General features: G+C 31.0%; 1 protein-coding gene across 1 annotated transcript in view; it reads right to left on the reverse strand.

Moving 5' to 3' along the window:
* The window catches only part of LOC148305818 (sodium-coupled monocarboxylate transporter 1), a 50,730-nt gene extending 30,538 nt beyond the window's left edge, over positions 1–20,192 (reverse strand). Inside the window, exons 1-4 of the mRNA XM_088266075.1 lie at positions 19,805–20,192; positions 18,851–19,300; positions 4,715–4,880; positions 2,091–2,202 (exon numbers count right to left, since the gene is read on the reverse strand). Coding sequence (XP_088122201.1) covers positions 2,091–2,202; positions 4,715–4,880; positions 18,851–19,233 — 661 coding nt within the window. The 5' untranslated portion in view covers positions 19,234–19,300; positions 19,805–20,192. The remainder of the gene's footprint in view (positions 1–2,090; positions 2,203–4,714; positions 4,881–18,850; positions 19,301–19,804) is intronic.
* Positions 20,193–20,573: the final 381 nt, after the last annotated feature.

The raw sequence follows: 20,573 nt of genomic DNA on the forward strand, positions 1-20,573 counted from the left end.
CTGGGCATTCCTAAAACATGAAACAACTTAAAATTGACCATTTTTGATTTATGACGTTCTTGAAAGGAGTGAGCGATATATCAGCTGGCTTTGGAATGACAACATCATAGGTGCGTTTGATAGAATTTCGTTATAGAAAAATCAGTTGTTTACTGAATATGAAACGGATATAAATTGTTGTTGGAAACCTCGTCAAACGGGTGGTGATTGCATTCGCTTTAGGTTTTTGGCACATGGGTATAAGGGTAGGATACAGCTGGTAGGGATCAGAGTTATATATTTTTGTGTAGATAATTGTGAATAGAGATAAACCAACTATGTCACATCGCATTTAGGAACATACTCAACCTTGACATGACGCTCGTTAATATATTTACATACACATAAGTAAGTCAAAACAATCAGAAGTGTTTATTAAGATTGGTATTACATTTATTAATAACCTCGCATAGTATGTACAAGGTTTATAGATCATTAATTGAACTTTTGTTTATTCTAGATAAGTTTTTATTACTACATAAAATTATAAAGAAAACACTTGTTTTGTTACCCCTTGAGTATTATATTATTACGACTAGTTTCTGAAGCTTCAAATTATTCCAACTACGGGATTGAATAACTAAATATTCAAACCCGTAGATAGAGTCATCTACGTTACAATATAATACTCAAGTGGTAAATAACATGTGTCTTATATCTTATTTAATAATTTCTTACCACAAAGTGAATGCCGAACGATAAAAAACGTGTCTTGTTTTAATTTTCGTTAGGAAACGATGGGAGGGTTAATAAATATTTATTATTATTGTTTACGTTAAGCACTGAGTCAATTAATGATAAGCTGGTAATATTATAAATGATAAATGGTCGTGTGGTTAAGCACAAAACTCGCGCTCTGTTAAAAAAAAAAGTGCAAACCCGAGAACAAAGATGCGACATTTTAAATTGAGATTAGATACCTGATTAAAATGATATTAAGCAATCTCAAAACTGGGCAATGAGTGAACTAAAATATTTTTATAAATATCTTACATTAAATGAATTCAACCCGTGATACCTTCATCTTCTTGCTCTGCAATAAAAATAAAATACCAAAACTAAATGTATCCCTTCTATGCAGGTTGAGGATAAGACATACTGTAGGTACTAGCATCCCACCTCAAAAAATTAACTTGTTCGTTATGCGCGTGTGAAGTGGAGGATCCAACTGCCGATCAGGTACATTATAACTGTACCCCTATTCCTACTTTGAGTTCCTTCAAGACATTCGCATGGAGGGTTTTTCCTTCCCGCTAAATGACCGGTACCTCCTATCACTAAACGATCCAATAATCAATAATGCAGCATAAAAACCTTCGAGTGGTGTAAAAATACCAAATATTCGCAGCATTTTTTAAACATGGTTAGAGTGTAAAACGATTTCTTTCATCAAAAATGTGTTCAAAAAATGGTCAATTTTAATTCATTATTTACAGTAAATGAAAAGAAATATATAAAAATAAAAATTCTTTCAAAAGAACATTATTTAATAGATCGCTAAAGTGTTCAATTCGCAATGTACAGTACGTAACATTAGTATTTTTTTATAAAGGTAAAATAATTTACGTATTACTTGTTAAATCAAAAACACATTTTAAGAAGACTCTTAATTGCATTTTAATGTTAAAAACTTAGTTGCATTTTAATGTTAAAAACATATAAAAATTACTATTGTGACAATTGTTTCCCCTAGTTATGGCATTTTCAAAAACCATAACTAGGCGAAACAATTGTCACAATTTACATTTTTTGTATTTTTTTTTAATCAAATACAACTAAGTATACTCATAAAATCTGTATTTGATTTAACAATTAATATATAAATTAAAATGGAGTTCTACAAATTAAACGCCAAATCAATAAATAAGGTAAAATAATACACCACAACGAAGAAATGCATTTTTTTGTGCAGATATATATAATATATCACATAAAATAAAATAAAAGTAACTACCAGTATAATTTAACATCATTTTCATTGCTCAAGGAGATTTATTAATGCAACCATCCATTTTTGTTTAATATTGTGAAAGTGTCAAAATTATATTTACCGTTACTAAGTGCTAAGGCAGGTGCGTAAACGGCCACTGACGTGTAGATGACCATCTGCACGATATATAGAAAGCTAGCAAATATGCGTACTTTGCTTGAAAACCTCAGTTCCTGAAACAATGAAAGGTATTTTTAATACAACTTAAATGTACCATCACTCCGTCAAATATCGTGATGAGAACTCTTTGGTTTCAGTTCTATAAGTGTGTCCGTTCTACAAGTCATTAAATATATTTTTTTGCCGCAACCCTACTGTTTTAAGCATGTTCGAACTGATTGTAAGAAATGGGGGAGATTCCAAGCTTTCGAAAATTCAGCTACTGTGAATATCAATAGAATCAAGATTGATTTTGTGCACCCTTGTTTCGAGATTGCGAAATAATGTTGGGCTATCATAGTTTTCACAAAATTTGACGAAAAAACTGTCGAAACTCGAGCAGTCTTTTCAATCGTATGAATAAGTTTTAATATGTGTGGAGAAGTTCAGGGTGTGCTCGGAAACAGTGGATGAACATTTTTATCTGGACGGCCACTCAAAGGACGACGTTTTGGCAGAATTGGCACTCTTCAACCGGGCGTAACGAACTTTGAAGGAGGTTCCGGTCGAGGCCTTCGAGAGGACGGACCGAAAAGTCAAGGAAAAAACATGTAGATGCTCTTGAAATGAACAGATATTCAGTGCATAAATACGCAAAATATCATATAAATCATGAAGAAAAAATGTATATTTTCTATTCTTTTGCATCATTATCTTTTGACATCTCATCACAGATGAAGAAGAATATGGATGTCAGGGTATTTACGGGGCTGACGACCGTCATAGGCTGGTTTAAGTGATCACTTTATACACGTGTAACATTCACCAATTCTACCCATTATTGACAACCACACTACTCAAATTCTTGGAAGTTCTATATATAGGAACCAAATTAGAAACATTGTTCTTAAATCACTAGAACTTCACTAGAGATATCTATTGGTGAGATGAAAAGAAGCTATTTATTGAGCAGACATTACATTACATTACATTCTTTTGCATTACATTATAATTTCAACTACAATAATATATATTAAATATTGATACAAAAAAAGATACCACAAAGGCATGGCCTGTGTGTATGTACACATTATATTTTAGGCTATAATAAAACGCGCTGTCAAGAATACAAAAGATATTACCAGAAATAAAATTAGATTAAAAGTGCCAATATAAAAAAAAACTTTAACAGAAAACACAAAATCAAAAAGATGAAAATGAAAAAATTAGCAATTATGTACTAAATGTTGGCCATCCACAATGACGAGGAGCTCAACAAGCTACCCTCCAACGTGACAACCATCTCTCAGGAAGGCGTCCTGCCCAACACCTTGTCCATTGGATCAAGAGGAAGGCGTTTTAATTTGTCGGCTCATCTATTCCCCGCTCCAGACTCGACGGCCCGAGAACGATTGACAACGTTTTAATCCATTAATTTTTTGTACATCATTATCATCATTATCCTATTATTAGTATTATTATCCATGTCTTTATAAGCGCCCTTGAGGTAATATTTTACGAAAATGGCGCTATACGAGTTATCCAAATTGTTATTATTATTATTATATGAGTTATAAAAAGAAGGTTCTGAGATCTGTTTTTTTTATAAATAATTTAAGCAAAATTTTAAATCGAAACAAATCTTGATAATTAATGTCTAACATATAGTTATTTAGTCGTCAAATTGATATATTGACTCATGTTGCCGAGTCATCAATACAAAATATTATAATTCTGCCAGTTACATTGCAATATGACATTCAGAGACATTTAATTATTTCATTCATTGGCAATTATTTAACTGCCCCGACAACCACATATTAATACAATGATACTGGACAGTAATATTCCATGAGCACGTCCAATTAAACGGTGTAGGTTAATCCACAGTGTAATAATAGCACTGCTGCCTAACGATGCGAGATATGCTGGATTTGATTGTCATAAAAATAGTTATTATTTTTACACTAACACACTTCTACATCTATAGATGTGTCAAGTTTTGGTCCCGTGGTGTATGTCGGGGACTCTTGAGTCAGAGTTTACCGATTCAAACCCGCTCTACCACAATTTGATACCTATTTCTAATTATTTTTTGACATCTCATCAAATATGAAGAAGAATATAGAAGTCTAAGCATTTACGGGGCTGACGACCTTCATAGGCTGGTTTAAGTCATCACTTTACACACGTGTAACATTCACCAATTCTACCCATTATTGACAACAACACTATTCAAACTCTTGGAAGTTCTATATATATATATATGAACCAATTTTAAAACATTATTCTTGAATCAGTAGAACTTCACTAGAGACATCTATTGGTGAGATGAAAAGACCATTAATTCCTATTTCTAATTATGAGCCGCTCAGGCTCACGAAATAAAATAGTATGAAATTCAAGAATTTTTGTAAATAATAAAATCGCAAATATATTTTTTTTAAATAAAAAAAGATATTTTATATAAAAAGTTATATTAAATTCTCTACGAGAAGTTGGTTTGTGTAGTTTAATGGCTTGGACCAAAACCCAAAGCAGTGGGTCCGAAAAAATAATCCTCAAGAAATGTTGTTTAATACTTACTAAATATTCGAAGGATGACGTGAGCCGAAGTTTCATGTATACGGGAAGGTAGAGATGGCTGGTTATGGGCACGATAAAGAAAAATGTCAAGCAGATCACCCAGAACTGGGAGCCGTGCGAATACATCTCAGCTGGGTTCCCCAAGAGCTCGATAGCGGTAATGAAGCTGAAATAACAAGCACGATTAGGAATTTCCCATAACGAATGAAGCTGCAAAGATGTAACATAAAATCAGTAATTGTCTACTCTGGGAAAATAATTCCCCGAGTAACGCATTTTTTTTACCTGAATTGAATTTTACATAAATTTCAAAATCTTATCATTGTTTTTTTTTTTAACTTCATGTTAAGAAAATAATCAAGTACATTGGCGGGCTTATTGCTAAAAAGCAATGTTTTCCCACCAACCAAAAACAGACACAGTGAGATTGGTCAAAACGTAAATAGTACTTGAACATTTAAAATAAATAAATAAAAAATCGTCAATTTTCAGTTGTGCATGTTTTCGAAATGCCCAGAAAATGTACTATATCCCAGCAAAAGAGGTATTTTTTTAAAATATACTAAGCATTTTTCAAATGGAGAAAAAACCTTAAATTTTTACCTAAAAAGATCTGTTGCACAGTAAAAAGTTCAATAAGTGGCTTGATATCTTTTTTTTAATACATGGTATTATATTTTTTAACTTTAAAAATGTTCTCCTGAAAAATCAAGATTTTTGATTTATGACGTTCTTGAAAGGAGTGAGCTATATATTACAAATTGATGATAGTAAGGAAGACAAAGGAAAAAGAGAGTTTAGGGAAGGAGGTAGAGGGAAAGATTAAGGGAGGAGGCTTGATGGAAAGATAGGATTCTAATGATGGATAGTAATAATTCCAGTGAAAAAATGAAAAAATTAACAGTATAAGGTTTCAAATATGTACTTTGACATAAAATTTCAATTGATATGCATAACACAAATTATTAAATATTATTATTATTTATACTGAAATTTCTTATATTTTTCATATATCACGCACTCCTTTCAAGAACGTCATAAATCAAAAAACTTGATTTTTCAGGAGAACGTTTTTTTATGTTTAAAAATATATCACAATGTACTAAAAATAAATATCAAGCCACTTGAACTTTTTACTGTATAACAGATTTTTTTAGGTAAAACCTGAAGGTTTTTTCTCCATTTATAAAATATTTAGTTTATTTTTAAAAAAAATAATTAAACAAAACCTTTTCTTCAAAAAGCAAAAACAACATTTTCTGCCCAGTAGCGGGTAAATATTAAGTTAAAAATATGCCTCTTTTGCTGGGGCATTTGATTCATTCGTTTTCTAGGCATTCCGAAAACATGCACAACTGAAAATAGCCGATTTTTGATTTTGACGTTCTTGAAAGGAGTGAGTGATATGGCAAAAATATTCATAAATAAGCGTGGGATACGATTAGATGCATTAACACCCGTAAGAAGTGACTATTGTCGTGGGCATTTAACATGACAATGAAACCAATTTTTAACGAATTCTTAGATGTAGCGCCGCTTTTGCCAAGGATAATTAATATGGTGCACTAAATCATCTTACAAATGTATGTTATGCCTATCATAGAAGATGACATTTTAAATCATTCAATGTCATCGGGTCTTTAAACTCTACTTCTTATTTTATTAAAATAACGTACAAATGCTCATTTTTATGATAAAATAATAACTATATAGTTTTTTCCAAATATCGCTAACTCATTTCAAGAACGTCATATATCACAAATCGTCAATTTTCAGTTGTGCATGTTTTCGAAATGCCCAGAAAATGTACTATATCCCAGCAAAAGATGCATATTTTTAACTTAATATTTACAAGCTACAGGGCAGAAAGTGTTGTTTTTGCATTTGAAGAAAAGGTATTGTTTAATTTTTTTTTAAATATACTTACCATAATATGTTTCGAATGGAGAAAAAACCTTCAGGTTTTACATAAAAAGATCTGTTGCACAGTAAAAAGTTTATTAAGCGGCTTGATATTTATTTTTAATACATTGTATTATATTTTTAAACTTTAAAAACGTTCTCCTGAAAAATCAAGTTTTTTGATTCATGACGTTCTTGAAAGGAGTGAGCGATATCTTTCATTTGACCAGTGACCGGGTTTCGTTGTTACCGACGTCTTCAGACTAGTCAGACCAACTAAAATCTTTAATTAAGAAAACGTCAATGTATTTCATGTTGTTTTCTGTCATGTGTTTTTTTCCGTCTTATTTTCGTCGGATTGGATTAAATTGTCGTCGTCGGATTCTTAGGATCGAAAAAGGTGAGAACATTGATAGTCTTCTACGACCAAAACAATAATAATTATTAAAATGTATTTTTAGTAATATCCATATTTTTTACAAATTCTTATAATTTTTTGACAGACTTATTCAAATATATTTTTTTCTCTCTCATGTAACGAAATGTCCCTAATAAACGTGACGCATCCTTGAAGTTGTGAAACTCTTAATTCTTGTCCATTTATCGTTTATCGAATTGCCGCATAAGAAATTATAGGATATAATATATCACCACAGTTATCAAAATAAGAAATTTTGAAAAGTGTGCCACATCCCGAAAGGGATCGGATTTGTTACATTTGTTACTTATTTTATAATGAATATGTGATTAAATAAATCAATTGTATTTTTCCGAATGAAATAGCTATTGTCCGCGTAATGTGACTATGACCCTGATAGTTCAGTGTGATCATTGTGATCAGTTTCAAAATGTGTTTAGGTGTCCAAGCCGTTTTTGAACCACGAGATTTAGAATGATAGTGTTGTATAATGAGGTTTAGAATGATAATGATTATATTCGTTAGTTTGCTTTTTATTTCTTCTTCGATATATCGCTCACTACATTCATAGGTCATAACAACGTCATACATCAAAAAATTTGATTTTTCAGGAGATCTTTTTAATGTTTAAAAATATAATGAAATGCATAAAAAAATTAAGCCATTTATTGAACTTTTCACTTTACAACAGATCTTTTTAGATAAAACATTTTTTTCTCTATTTGAAAAATATTTAGGATATTTAAAAAAATAATTAAACAATACCTTTTCTTCAAAATGCAAAAACAACACTTTCTACCCTGTAGCAGGTAAATATTAAATTAAAAATATGCGTCTTTTGCTGCGATATAGTACATTTTCTGGGCATTCTGAAAACATGCACAACTGAAAACTGATGATTTTTGATTTATGACGTTCTTGAAAGGAGTGAGCGATATATATCATTTTACTACGAAGGTAAAGCTAGTAATTACATCATTAAATTTTTAGTCAAATAAAATATTTCAAAATGTATTTCCTTTAATGCTTATTTATCAAATATAATGGTTAATAAACTCTTAAACCAGTATGCAATGAAATAATTCTTGGTATGTACCGTATATTTCATTTTTAAGTTATGTAATTGGAATATCTATGTTATACAATAAATGACATGCATTGTGGGGGGGATAACATATGTATATTACATATATTTAATATCGCGAATTATTTCGGCACGAAATATTCTGTCATAGAAAGGAAACCATACCTACTACAACTATTACTGGTTTATGCTGGTATTAAATCCGGTAAAAAAAGTATGTCCCAGATAGAAATGAGTTACTTCAGCTCTAAAAAAATCTTGCATTAAAGATCTATGATAACATTTTTTTAATATATACCCTTCAGAACCCCTAAGATGGTTACTAAAATGTCTTTTTGCCCATTAAATTACACGAAACAAGCTAAATTAATTAAAAACACTTTAGTTCTCTATGATGTGTGGAGATAAAATAATTTTAACCAATGGAGTACTTTTTTTTAAGGAACTCATTACAAATAGCATTGTGTTTAGTGATAAACCTAGTTTAATTACGGTTATTCAACCTTGAGTGCCTCTCTATGGTGTTGCGAATTATTGATCTAATTCTTTTTTACTCATTCCAAATAGCTATGTAAAAAAACAAACAAATTGTTCGCTATCAGATGTGATGTGAGTAAAAAAGATATTTATTCATGAATGACATGAATTAATAAAAAAAAACTATGTTCTGAGTGTGTTATTGGAGGGTTTACTATGTATACTTTGGTACAAAACGTATAAACCTCTGCATCCTCCAGAAACTAGTAATGGAAAGACTCTCTACAATATGCAAAAAAAATACGTTAGGCATATTGCCAGGAAAAGACGAGTAGAGTTATAGAACAGCATAGACTAAACTAGCAAGTGGACGAGTTGAAGAAGTTGGATAGACCTGATAATGCCTCAATAAACATTCCCCGGGAAGACTGGGACTTCCAAGGTGAGAGGAGAGGAATTTCGCACCGAGAGCCGGACATTCCAGAAGAGCAAATCACTTAGCAAAATAATGAAGAATGTATTGATGCTACATTAAAGGGTGTATATGTTTATACTCTTGGAAATTTATAATGATTTTTTTTATACGTAGATTGGAGTCAAATATGAGAAACAAATATTTTTTTTTCTTTAAATAATATGACGTACGTGATCGGTAGTAGAGCGGACACCGTTGGCGCAAAAAATGCGCTTAGATTATCAGAAATGAATACTCTAAGAAGCATATCAGGCAAGAGTCTTCGAGATAGAATAAGAAACGCCAGGATCAGGGAAATATGCGAGATCGAAGATGTCGTAAGGTGGGGAAGGAAACGAAGGAGACAATGGTATGCGCATGTGAGGAGAATGGAACTATCGAGACTCCCCCTCATCGCACTGTACGGCAAACCCCATGGTAAGCGACTCCCGGGCAGACCACCAAAGAGATGGATCGATAGCTGGGAATCGACATCGCAAGAGGCTAATCCCTCTTAAAAACAGGCCACAAGGCCTACACCAAGAAGAAGAAGAAGAAGAATATGAACTTTACGTTTGTATAAAATAGTTTTGAAATGAAAATAACAATAATAAGTAAATGCTTACTAAAATTTTGTATTGTTTACCTGTGTAAGGATTATAATTAATAAAAATAATAACGACAGATGTTTTCATCTTCTGGTACAAATTAAAACTAATAACTAAATTTTAATAAAATAACAATGAATTATTTCGCAATTACTAAACCAACGGTCAATGTTCTTGTAGAAAAACTTTCTTTAAATAATGATAAATTTTGTTTTATAAATAATGCCTATGTTTTACATAATGCTTGACATAATGATTGACAACCACACTACTCGAATTTCAAGTTGTAGCAACCTATTATGGTTCCATTCAAACTAGACCAACTGCATGTTAAATCGTCGGTGACATATGTGCTTGAAATTAGTAAGTTTTAACATTATTTGTTGACATCTCAACATAGATGAAGATGAATACGGGCTAAGTCTGGGCATTTACAGAGCTTGCGGCTGTCATAGAATGATTTAAGTGATCATTTTACACGAGTGTAACATTCACCAATTCTACCCATGATGACAATCTTATGTCAACAAATCGATAATCAACATGTAATTTCACAAAATTAATGCCGAATCAAGATATCATAAAATTGATCCAAGTTATTTTCATGAATAAATAAATTCACACGTAATTGCAACAGAGATTCCTTCAGACTTATTATTTTAATTATTTTCGCCTAATTTTCGGGAAACGAAAACATTTTATGTTCAAGCATTGTCAGCAAGTTGTTTACTAAGTATCTGTCTAGTTTATACTGCTATTTCTCGTCTGAGCCAGTTATAATATAAAATAATATAAATAAATATTTCAACCATTACACGACTTTTTTTTTAATACTTTTAACATTTTTACAAAAACTGGTTTTTAAAGGGTACGTACATCGCTCACTCCTTTCAAGAACGTCATAAATCAAAAAACTTGATTTTTCAGGAGATCGTTTTTAAAGTTTAAGAATATAATGAAATGTATTAAAAATAAATATCAAGCCACTTATTGAACTTTTTACTGTGCATCAGATCTTTTTAGGTAAAACGGGAAAGTTTTTTCTCCATTTGAAAAACATGAAGTATATTTAAAATAATAATTAAAAAATACCATTTCTTCAAAATGCAAAAACAACACTTTCTGCCCTGTAGCGGGTAAATATTAAGTTAAAAATATGCCTCTTTTGCTGGGATATAGTTCATTTTCTGGGCATTCCGAAAAGACGCAAAATTGAAAATTGACGATTTTTGATTTATGACGTTCTTGAAAGGAGTGAGCGACATGTGATAGGAGTCTGCATATGCTTTAAGTTTAAGGATGGATTTCAAGGTATTATTTATTTGCAAAAATCCTCAATGAAAGGAAATTAGTAGTTATTTTCCTGATGGCACTTTGTGTCTAAAACATCACGCACAATAGCCAAAGCGTTTATCTATTCACTGTACTGTGGAGGAATATTTTTTTTTGAATTACCTAACGTCCAAGTGACTCTGAAATCTAGCTACGGCTTATGCAACACCGCTTACCATGTCCCTACTCAGGCTTCAACTTTATAAGTTTCATAGCCTATGCCTACTCGTGATTTACTCTCTATGTTTGAAGTTACTATAATTTTATTTATTGTTTCGGCATTAACTAAAAAAACAAGTGTTTTCATCATTGTTACTATAATTTCATGTAATTCATGAGTGAAAATTCTAGGCAAAAACACACACAACTATGGAGGCAGATCTCCTTCGCTTTATTTATACAAATAAATATATAACTATTCTATTATTAATATTTATAAAATTAAACTTGTGGTCGGTTATTTTTACAAAATGTTGGTATACCTCTCATTAGTCTACCGGTTTCGAGACTAAAATATTGGTATCTTCGTCAGAACATTCACTATTTAGTGATTGTTCTGACGAAGACACCAATATTTGTATGCTGATTTCAGCATACAAATAATACTGCATGTCACTATCATGGCTCGGATGGCACTATTCACACTCTTACAACTACACAAAATACTAATCACATGCGTTTTTGGTATTGGCCAAGGCGTAACATGCACTCGACCTTTAGTACTCGAACGGAATGTAAGTGACGTGTAGTATTGTTTGAATACTGATGGAGTGATTGTTCTGACGAAGAGACGGTTATATCTCGAAACCGGTAGACTAAATTTAGGTGAGTGGCTATATACTAACATCACTAACGTTATTTAACTCTTACCACTCTGTAGGCCAGACATTCTGACCCGTATGATTCTAGTAGGCAGCTCCGTGGGCCACAATGTCTGGCCCAGCGCAGGTATAACTTTAATCACTGATTTCTCTATCACCCAAGTATATTCTACCAAAAAATATTTCAGATAAATAGAGTTAATCTTAATTAACATGGTCATTTGAATTGCCAGATAGAGTGTCCCAAAATTAGGGAACCAAAATATTTATTTTAATGGTAGAAAAACGTCGAATTTCCTTTATCAGAGTAGCTGATCAGTTAAGTGAAAAAATGGTCAGAGTGGAAAAGGTTAAATGTTCGTTTGTTAAAAATCTTAAATCTCCTAAAGTTATTCACTGATTGCTTTGGTACTTTGACTCAACGAACATATAAAACGTGTGTGTTTACGTCTCTGACAGGTATTATATATATATATATATATATATATATATATATATATATATATATATATATATATATATATATATATATATATATATATGTATATATATATATATATATATATTTATTTATATACATATATATATATGTATATATATATATATATATATATATATATATATATATATATATATATATATATATATGTATATATATATATATATATATATATATATATATATATATATATATATATATATATATATATATATTTGTATATAAATATATATATATGTATATATATGTATATATATATATATATATATATATATATATATATATATATATATATATATATATATATATATATATATATATATATATATATAATATGTAATATGTCTTATCAGTCAGTTCTGATAAATACAAGTATAACTGACAAATATAAAATTTGAGTCAGACTGAAATTTTATGTCTTTTAGTCCGTTTGTTCCAGAGTAATAACGGTTTTTTCATATTTCGACTACAGCGCTACCTACTGGGTCCAAAATTTACAGAAACCCGATTACAGCCCTACAACACACATCTTAAATCTGGTGTCAATTAAGCATGTAGCCTCCGAGATTATAGGCATCGAACAAATGAACCAACGCTTTTGTACATTATGGTATGAACTTTGGCAGTTATTATATTAAAACGTCTGCATATGTTTGTAGGTTAGATGACTAGCTTGACAATATGCGAAATAAATCATCTTACTTAAAAAATAATAAATATTGCAAATTACAATGCAAAAAATTTACGAAAGCGAATACTAGAACATGATTTTAAAAAAATACTATTTGCAATGGTCTCGAGAATCTCATTAAACATCAATATAACTCTTTTGCAAAATTTGCCTAAACTAAATTATAAAACAAAACTAAAATGGATTAGGAATATATTTGTGTAAGAAATCATAAATTAAATATTGTAGCGAACAAAACGCGCTTTATATTATATCGGGAATATTAAACAGATCGATGTATTTGGCGACAATTTGAAAGCATGGAAAAATAAATTCTCTTTATATTACCTTACTACTTGACATCTCAACTCCGTGTCTAATGTCGCGAGCGATTTTATAATTTACATTAGAAAATTATGAAATGTTATTCATGAATGAGATTTAAAAGTGTTACGCACACACGTACTTAGGATTGGATCCGCTACGTGGATATTATAATTTTGAAGGCGTTTTGTATAAAACTAAAAGAGTGGGATACGAGATCCTGTTTGTTTCTGGTACATGCAGACGCAGTTCAGTTCGTTCTGGTTGATTCTGGATAACATAAAGGCACTAAGGCGATGGAGCTTACAGTTTGTTCGAAAGTCTGCTCACCGGAGAGGGGGTATATTTCCCAACGGAGTAATATTGATTCGCGATCTGCGACCAGCTCCGTCTTACGCTCCTATAAATGCCGACAATTACAGACAGAGTGACGCGTGAAGTAAATTTAAATTGATACCATTTAATCAAAACACACTTGTGCACATGGCGGTATTCAGAAATATCCGTTAATATCAATGTATAATTTAACCTTGTCCCTCTGCTAAAAATTACCGCAATTATAGGATGACATGAGATAATGAGACAAAGTTGTTAATCCCTATTTCTAAAATAACAAAAAAACACTAAGCTTATTTATAAGACGTATTGACCGTAAATATGCATTCTAAGTCAGGGGGATTGTCTTTGATGCAGTTATTAAGACCAAGAAAAACATTTTTTAAACAAGAGCGCTTTCTAACATTCGATTTAGTGGGATAGCTAATTAGACTAGGATCATAATTATACTCGTTTATATAACGTTAAATGATAAAAAATCTAAACTTTACAATTTAATATAACTATATGACATGCTGAGATAATTGTGAGACGCTTTTAACAGATTTATAAGCACAATATATGTGAGATTTTTAGGATTAAAACGTGGAATAATATAATCTCTACCAACGTTCCGGCACTCTTGCAGGGACTTGCTTCAGGGTACTAACTGTCGGAGGACCGGTTACTGGGTAAAGGTCCAGTAGGGTAAGTATACTACGCGAAAAAGCTGTCCCTAAAATGTTAATCTCAAACAAACTTCCTTGAAGTTCCAAAAAGAAAAGCGAGACACTTCTGAAGTGGCTTGTGCAATTTACACTTAGGGCTATTTCTGTATATTTTACAATAATTATAAAAATTGCAGGCAATTAAGTCTAGTTTTATAAAGCATAATGTTTATCCATACCAAAATAGTAAAAAAAATATTATGTCCAACACAGTGAAGAAGGTCGTTTTTCTTATTTAGTTATATTCACGTAATAATTTAATATTCTTCACATATTCTTCTTCATCTTTGATGAGATGTCAAAAAATAATATGAAAATAACTCCTGTAATTGGAGATAATAAAGATTTTGTGAACAAGTATTTGGACACACTCAAAATGTTGTAAATAAATTATCTGGTCAAATTATAAGCTTAAATAATAAAAATGAAAATGGTATTTTCTGGCGTTTCTCATGTGTATGATTATAATCCAGGATTCGGATCTCACATACTAATATAAGAGTTTCTGCTTAGTAAAAAGCTTCTTTACATCTCACCAATAGATGTCTCAAGTGAAGTTCTAGTGATTCAAGAACAAGGTTTCTAAATTGGTTCATGTATAAAGAACTTCCAAGAATTTGAGTAGTGTGGTTGTCAATAATGGGTAGAATTGGTGAATGTTACACGTGTGTAAAGTGATCACTTAAACCAGCCGATGACGGTCGTCAGCCCCGTAAATGCCCAGACTTCCATATTCTTCTTCATCTTTTATGAGATGTCAAAAAATAAAAAATAAATTAAAAAAAACAATAATAATAAAATAATTTAATGTTGATATCTTGATTTCTTTTAATAAATGATATAAAAAATATATTTGGCAAAATAATATTTAAAAACAGTATACATGTAACCTCAAACATAAGAAACGTTTGGATAGCAATATTGGCTACGAATGTATGCAGTGTTTTTAAGTCATAAAATATGATTCCCCAAACTTCATTATGCGTGATATCAGATAATATTCGTATTTGAAATCACAACTTTCAATAACTGGGAGGACTGTCATGAGTTTTCATGTTCAACAACAAATACAATTGATTCATCTCTTCCATGTGTCATTTGGACCTATAGGAAAATATGTATTCAATTAACCATTATTGACTTCAACAATAACTGCACACGTTTAATTAATTTAAAAGTAATTGACTATTTTATGAGCTGATATGTTTTTACTGACTAACAGTCGGTGGGTGCTAATTACGACTAATTTATAATAGTTGACAAGCAATTAAAAACATTAAATAATTCAATTACATAATTGGACGACTTATTTTTAATGAAAGAGGTAATGAGAAGCATTTTATATATATATATATATATATATATATATATATATATATATATATATATATATATATATATATATATATATATATATATATATATATATATATATTTATATAAATATATATGAGGGGCGGTACTTCCCTAGAAGCCCAAAAGCCCGGCTTGTCTAACAACTTCAAATAAAAAATGACTAAATCTAGACCAAATGATTAAAAAATACATAATTAATGTGTGACTATTTTTAAATTATCGCGCGCTTATATGATTATTAAACACTATGCATGCCATTATATGGTGATGATTGATATCTGAGGAAGATATTTTGTTACAGTGAACATTTTCTTTATTGAAAGGTGATGGCTATACCTTACAAAAGTTACATGTGTGCATATTTTTATAATGATTACAATACATTGTTTATATTTATAATACTTTCTGGGTGCTTACTATTCTGGGAATAATATGAGGTGAAGAAATTATAGGTACATCATGTATTCACGAATGTGAAAAATAATGGGCTTGCCTTACTGGTAAACCCTAGGCACGCCACTGATATTTATATATACAATATATATATATATATATATATATATATATATATATATATATATATATATATATATATATATATATATATATATATGTGTGTGTGTGTATAAGACAAGGACATAGTGCAGGCACATATTGAACATAATAAGGGATGTAAAGGTGATAAAAATAATCTTCCGGAATAGAATTGTAACGAAAACAGCGAACTTGTTTATTTATTTTATAAATCGCAAATCAAGAATTGTATTAAATGTATTGAATTGTAGGAATCGTCAAATGATGGAGCCGCTCTTTCTCTCTCGTGTCGGTAAGTTAACGATGTCAATTAATCGATGTAAGAACAAAACATATACTATACATGTTATGGTATATCCCATGAACAACAAGGCAATCATCGGACGACGATTCGTCCGACGCATACTAGTTTGTACGGGCCACGATTGGTTGTATCCAGTTACGGTGTGAAATCTCAAATCTCAAATCTCACTTCCAAAAAGTAAGTGGATTATCCCGATACAGATGACGGATGTTATTCAAATAACATCAAATTATGATAGCATAAACAATCGTGTGCATCATACCACCGATAACTGGAATTCGATCAAAGCAAAGCGTGTTTTCTCGGAATTGTCTGAGCATGTTTTGTACGTCACGATTAAACTTTTACTTCTAGATCGAAAAAAGAAGTGGTTTTGCGATAGTCCTTAAAGCGCTACTATTACGATTATATGGCTTGAAATTCTGATTAAAAGTAAAATGATAGTTTTCTTACTATAATACACATATTCTAAGGATTCAAATAAAGACAAAATGTATCGACATTATCAGGAGTTGTCCGTAAAATGGTAAATATCTCGCATAAATGTTTTTCTAATTATTTATTTAATAAAAAAGGTGAATAAATAAAAGTATTTGAAGGTTTATGCATTTAAGCACTTTTATGCTACTTATACACGTACATATGTACTTACACAATTATACTTGTATGTGTGTATATATATATATATATATATATATATATATATATATATATATATATATATATATATATATATATATATATATATATATATAATAAACACAAACCCATTCTTCATCCTTTTTATATCTACTCTGCTCTTTACTATACATTAGGGTTGGTACCAGTACTTTTATTCTTCATTGTGTACACAGTGGTTTTTATTTACTGTTTCAACTGATTTTAGTGTACAATTCTCACTGTTAGCAGCCTTCACATTCCTTTCTATATTTTTATCTATCTTTCCATCCCTAGAAAACATACTTTCCAAATATACGAAATCATATACCTGTTTGAAAATTTTCACATGTACAACTATTTTACACCTAGATCTACATTCTTTTATTTAAAAAACGATGACTTTGGATATGCCAACATTCTTCAGAAAAACGATGACTTCGGATACGTCAACATTCATCAGGAAATCACTTTCTTTGCAGATATTATACACCTTTGACAACAGCGCCTTAGCAGGTATTATAGAATCGTCAGCAAACAAAACTCAACAATCAAACCGTTGTTTTTTTACGTACTTGTATAGTAAAGGCATTCTTTCTATTAAAATAAAATTACGCGCATTAATAAACCAGTAATTTTCATTTCTAAACGTTTCCGAAATTACTGAAACTAATAACATGTACTCTCTATTCTCCATATTCAACAGATATTAAAAGATACATATTTAAAATTGTTTGAATGCTCCTTTAAAATTTTAATAACAAATTAGCCCACCAACAATCCCAGCTCCCAATTCTATCTTAAGATGACAATTTCTAACTAACTAACTAACCAACACGCCGCTTCCCCACAGGGGTAGGCAGAGAGAATAGAACGCCACACCACTCTGTCTTTGCAAACATTCCTCGCCTCTTCCACGTTCATGCATCTCCTCATACACACCCACCGATTGTTTCGACTCCTAACCTGACCGCTTTCAAGTATTTGGCATACCTGATGGAGCCAAGTTTTTTCGGTCTTCCTCTACTCCTTTTTCCAATTACATTTGCCTCATTTTTGTTTTACCGTTCTTTCCTCACTCATTCGTTCTACATGTCCAAACCATATCAATACACCTTTCGATAATGCTTGTCTCAGCTTTGCATTCCCTCCTTATTGCAAATAAATATGTATATATATATATATATATATATATATATATATATATATATATATATATATATATATATATATATATATATATAATGTATCATTCATAATAAATAATATTTACAATTATTTTCTGAATATTATCTATATTTTAAATTATTGCATACATTTGCGTTGACTTTTATATGGAAATCTTTAAAAAAAACGAACATATCATGTTCATTACAATCCAATGGTCAAGGTAGTAGATATTATTATTACAAACCTCTATAAATGACAAAATAATAAGGCTTAGCCTTATAATTATTCCATACGAGAAATTGAAATAATTGTATGAGTATGGTGAGTATCAGTACATATCAATACGGTACGGTACAAATACGAATTTCATTCAGCATTACCGTGGCATTGCGAATAATTGATAAAACAAATCACGTTTAGCATTCTGACAATAATATTAGACCTTTTGTTCGACTACGGATAAAATTAAAAAAGGTATCTTACCTCGCCGCCAAGCTCATTGCCATCGGGAACGTGCCCATGGAGGAGCCGCCGAGCAGGAAATCGTCACTGGTGGTCTGCTTCTCTCCGAAGAACCCGTAGAAGATGCCGACCCCACAGGATACTGCAAGGACCGTCCCGAGGATGGCGTAGTCCGCCCAGGTGAAGGCGTTCTGAACTCTACTACCAGGATCGCAGGAACGAAGAACAGATTCAGGCGCCGGTTTGGAGTGCGCGGCTATGGATACGTAATCCAACTTCTCGGTAGACTTATAAAGGCTACCCGGAGAGTCTCGGTGGATCCCGATCGCTTGGGATTCCCGAACAGCGACCAGACAGATGAATATACAAAGTTTTATAATGAAGCGGGGGCTTGGGATAGTCATTTTTTAGTTTTTTTATATGTTCGCCTCTCGTCCGTCGCAATCGCTCCGTTCGATCAACAACGACAACCTGAAAAGGGAGGCTTCGTTACAAACGTGAAATTGAAAACGTAATAATTATTCTAAAGAAATCTGTCCATCCAAAATGATGCGATGGTTATAAACGTGGTATATATGTGGAAATGTGTAATTGGCTTTATTTTTATTAATGTAACTATTTTTTTATTATATACTTTTACTAAATGTAAACTTGTACAATTCCTTAATAAAAAATAAAAAAATATAATAAATAAAATAAAATAAAAATTAAATTAAAAATATATCAAATAAATTTATATCGAGTAGTCATTTATTTATATCATACTGTAATTTATTATTATTGTTTTCAGTAATAATATTTAATGTTAGGGACAGTTTAATTTGTACCTTACAGCATCGATTTTATTTTAATCTTTCAAATGATTTTCAGGAAGAAATATATTGCAATTAAAGATATATGTAAAATTACACTTATTAAAGGAAGGCGTTAAAAAAATACAAAATGGTTACTTTATTAAAAATACAAATATCTTACCTTTTTCTTAGTTAGAGTAGTATCACAGATTATTTTTTAAAAAGAGCCAATTCGATCGATACGATCAAAATTAAAATAAATAATTATCCCTTTATTTTGTACCGAGTATTTGTAGGTTTACACTCTACGGTCTATCCAAATCGTTTTTCATATATAAAAACGTTCTGAATTGAATTTCTAAAATTTGTCGGTTAGATCTATTTAAGTATTTCATTCGCGTAATGCGACTTTAGAACGAAGTTCTGAGACTTCTAGTTCTCTGGACCTTAGTGTAAACTAGGCTTTAACTCTAACTGCAGTGTGCACTCGAATCTTGACGAAATATTTCCGAAAGTAAAAAGCGACGCTCGCGCGTGTTCACCCGACTGAGGTTTGGTGCTTAGTGGTCGCTTTTCAGGTGGCGGTCTATTTAAGAGCGCGCGGAGGAAAATGGAACATTACCCTAAAGCACGCGCCGTGTAATCATCAATGTCATTTCGTTGGCGATCAAAATGCCGAACGATTGACTCAATTATTAAATTGCGTCAATATTTTCTATCTTAAAAGCACTGTTAACTTTGTAAAAGAGTAGTAAAACACTCACCTTATCATTATAATATTTATTAGTTGCCTTAGAAAATTCTCCTTGCCTATAAGGATTTATAGTTTATCCAGTTTATATATCTTTAACAAATCAATTTTGTAAACTTAGGAAGGATATTTTCGTGATTGTCCCCTGTTTTGCTTCTTTATGTCAACTATTCCAAATAATAGGTCATATAAAAAGTCT

The sequence above is a fragment of the Brachycentrus maculatus genome, unplaced genomic scaffold, assembly GCF_059751285.1.
Source record: "Brachycentrus maculatus isolate JH-2025_06_01 unplaced genomic scaffold, ASM5975128v1 h1tg000261l, whole genome shotgun sequence".
Lineage (NCBI taxonomy): Eukaryota > Metazoa > Arthropoda > Insecta > Trichoptera > Brachycentridae > Brachycentrus > Brachycentrus maculatus.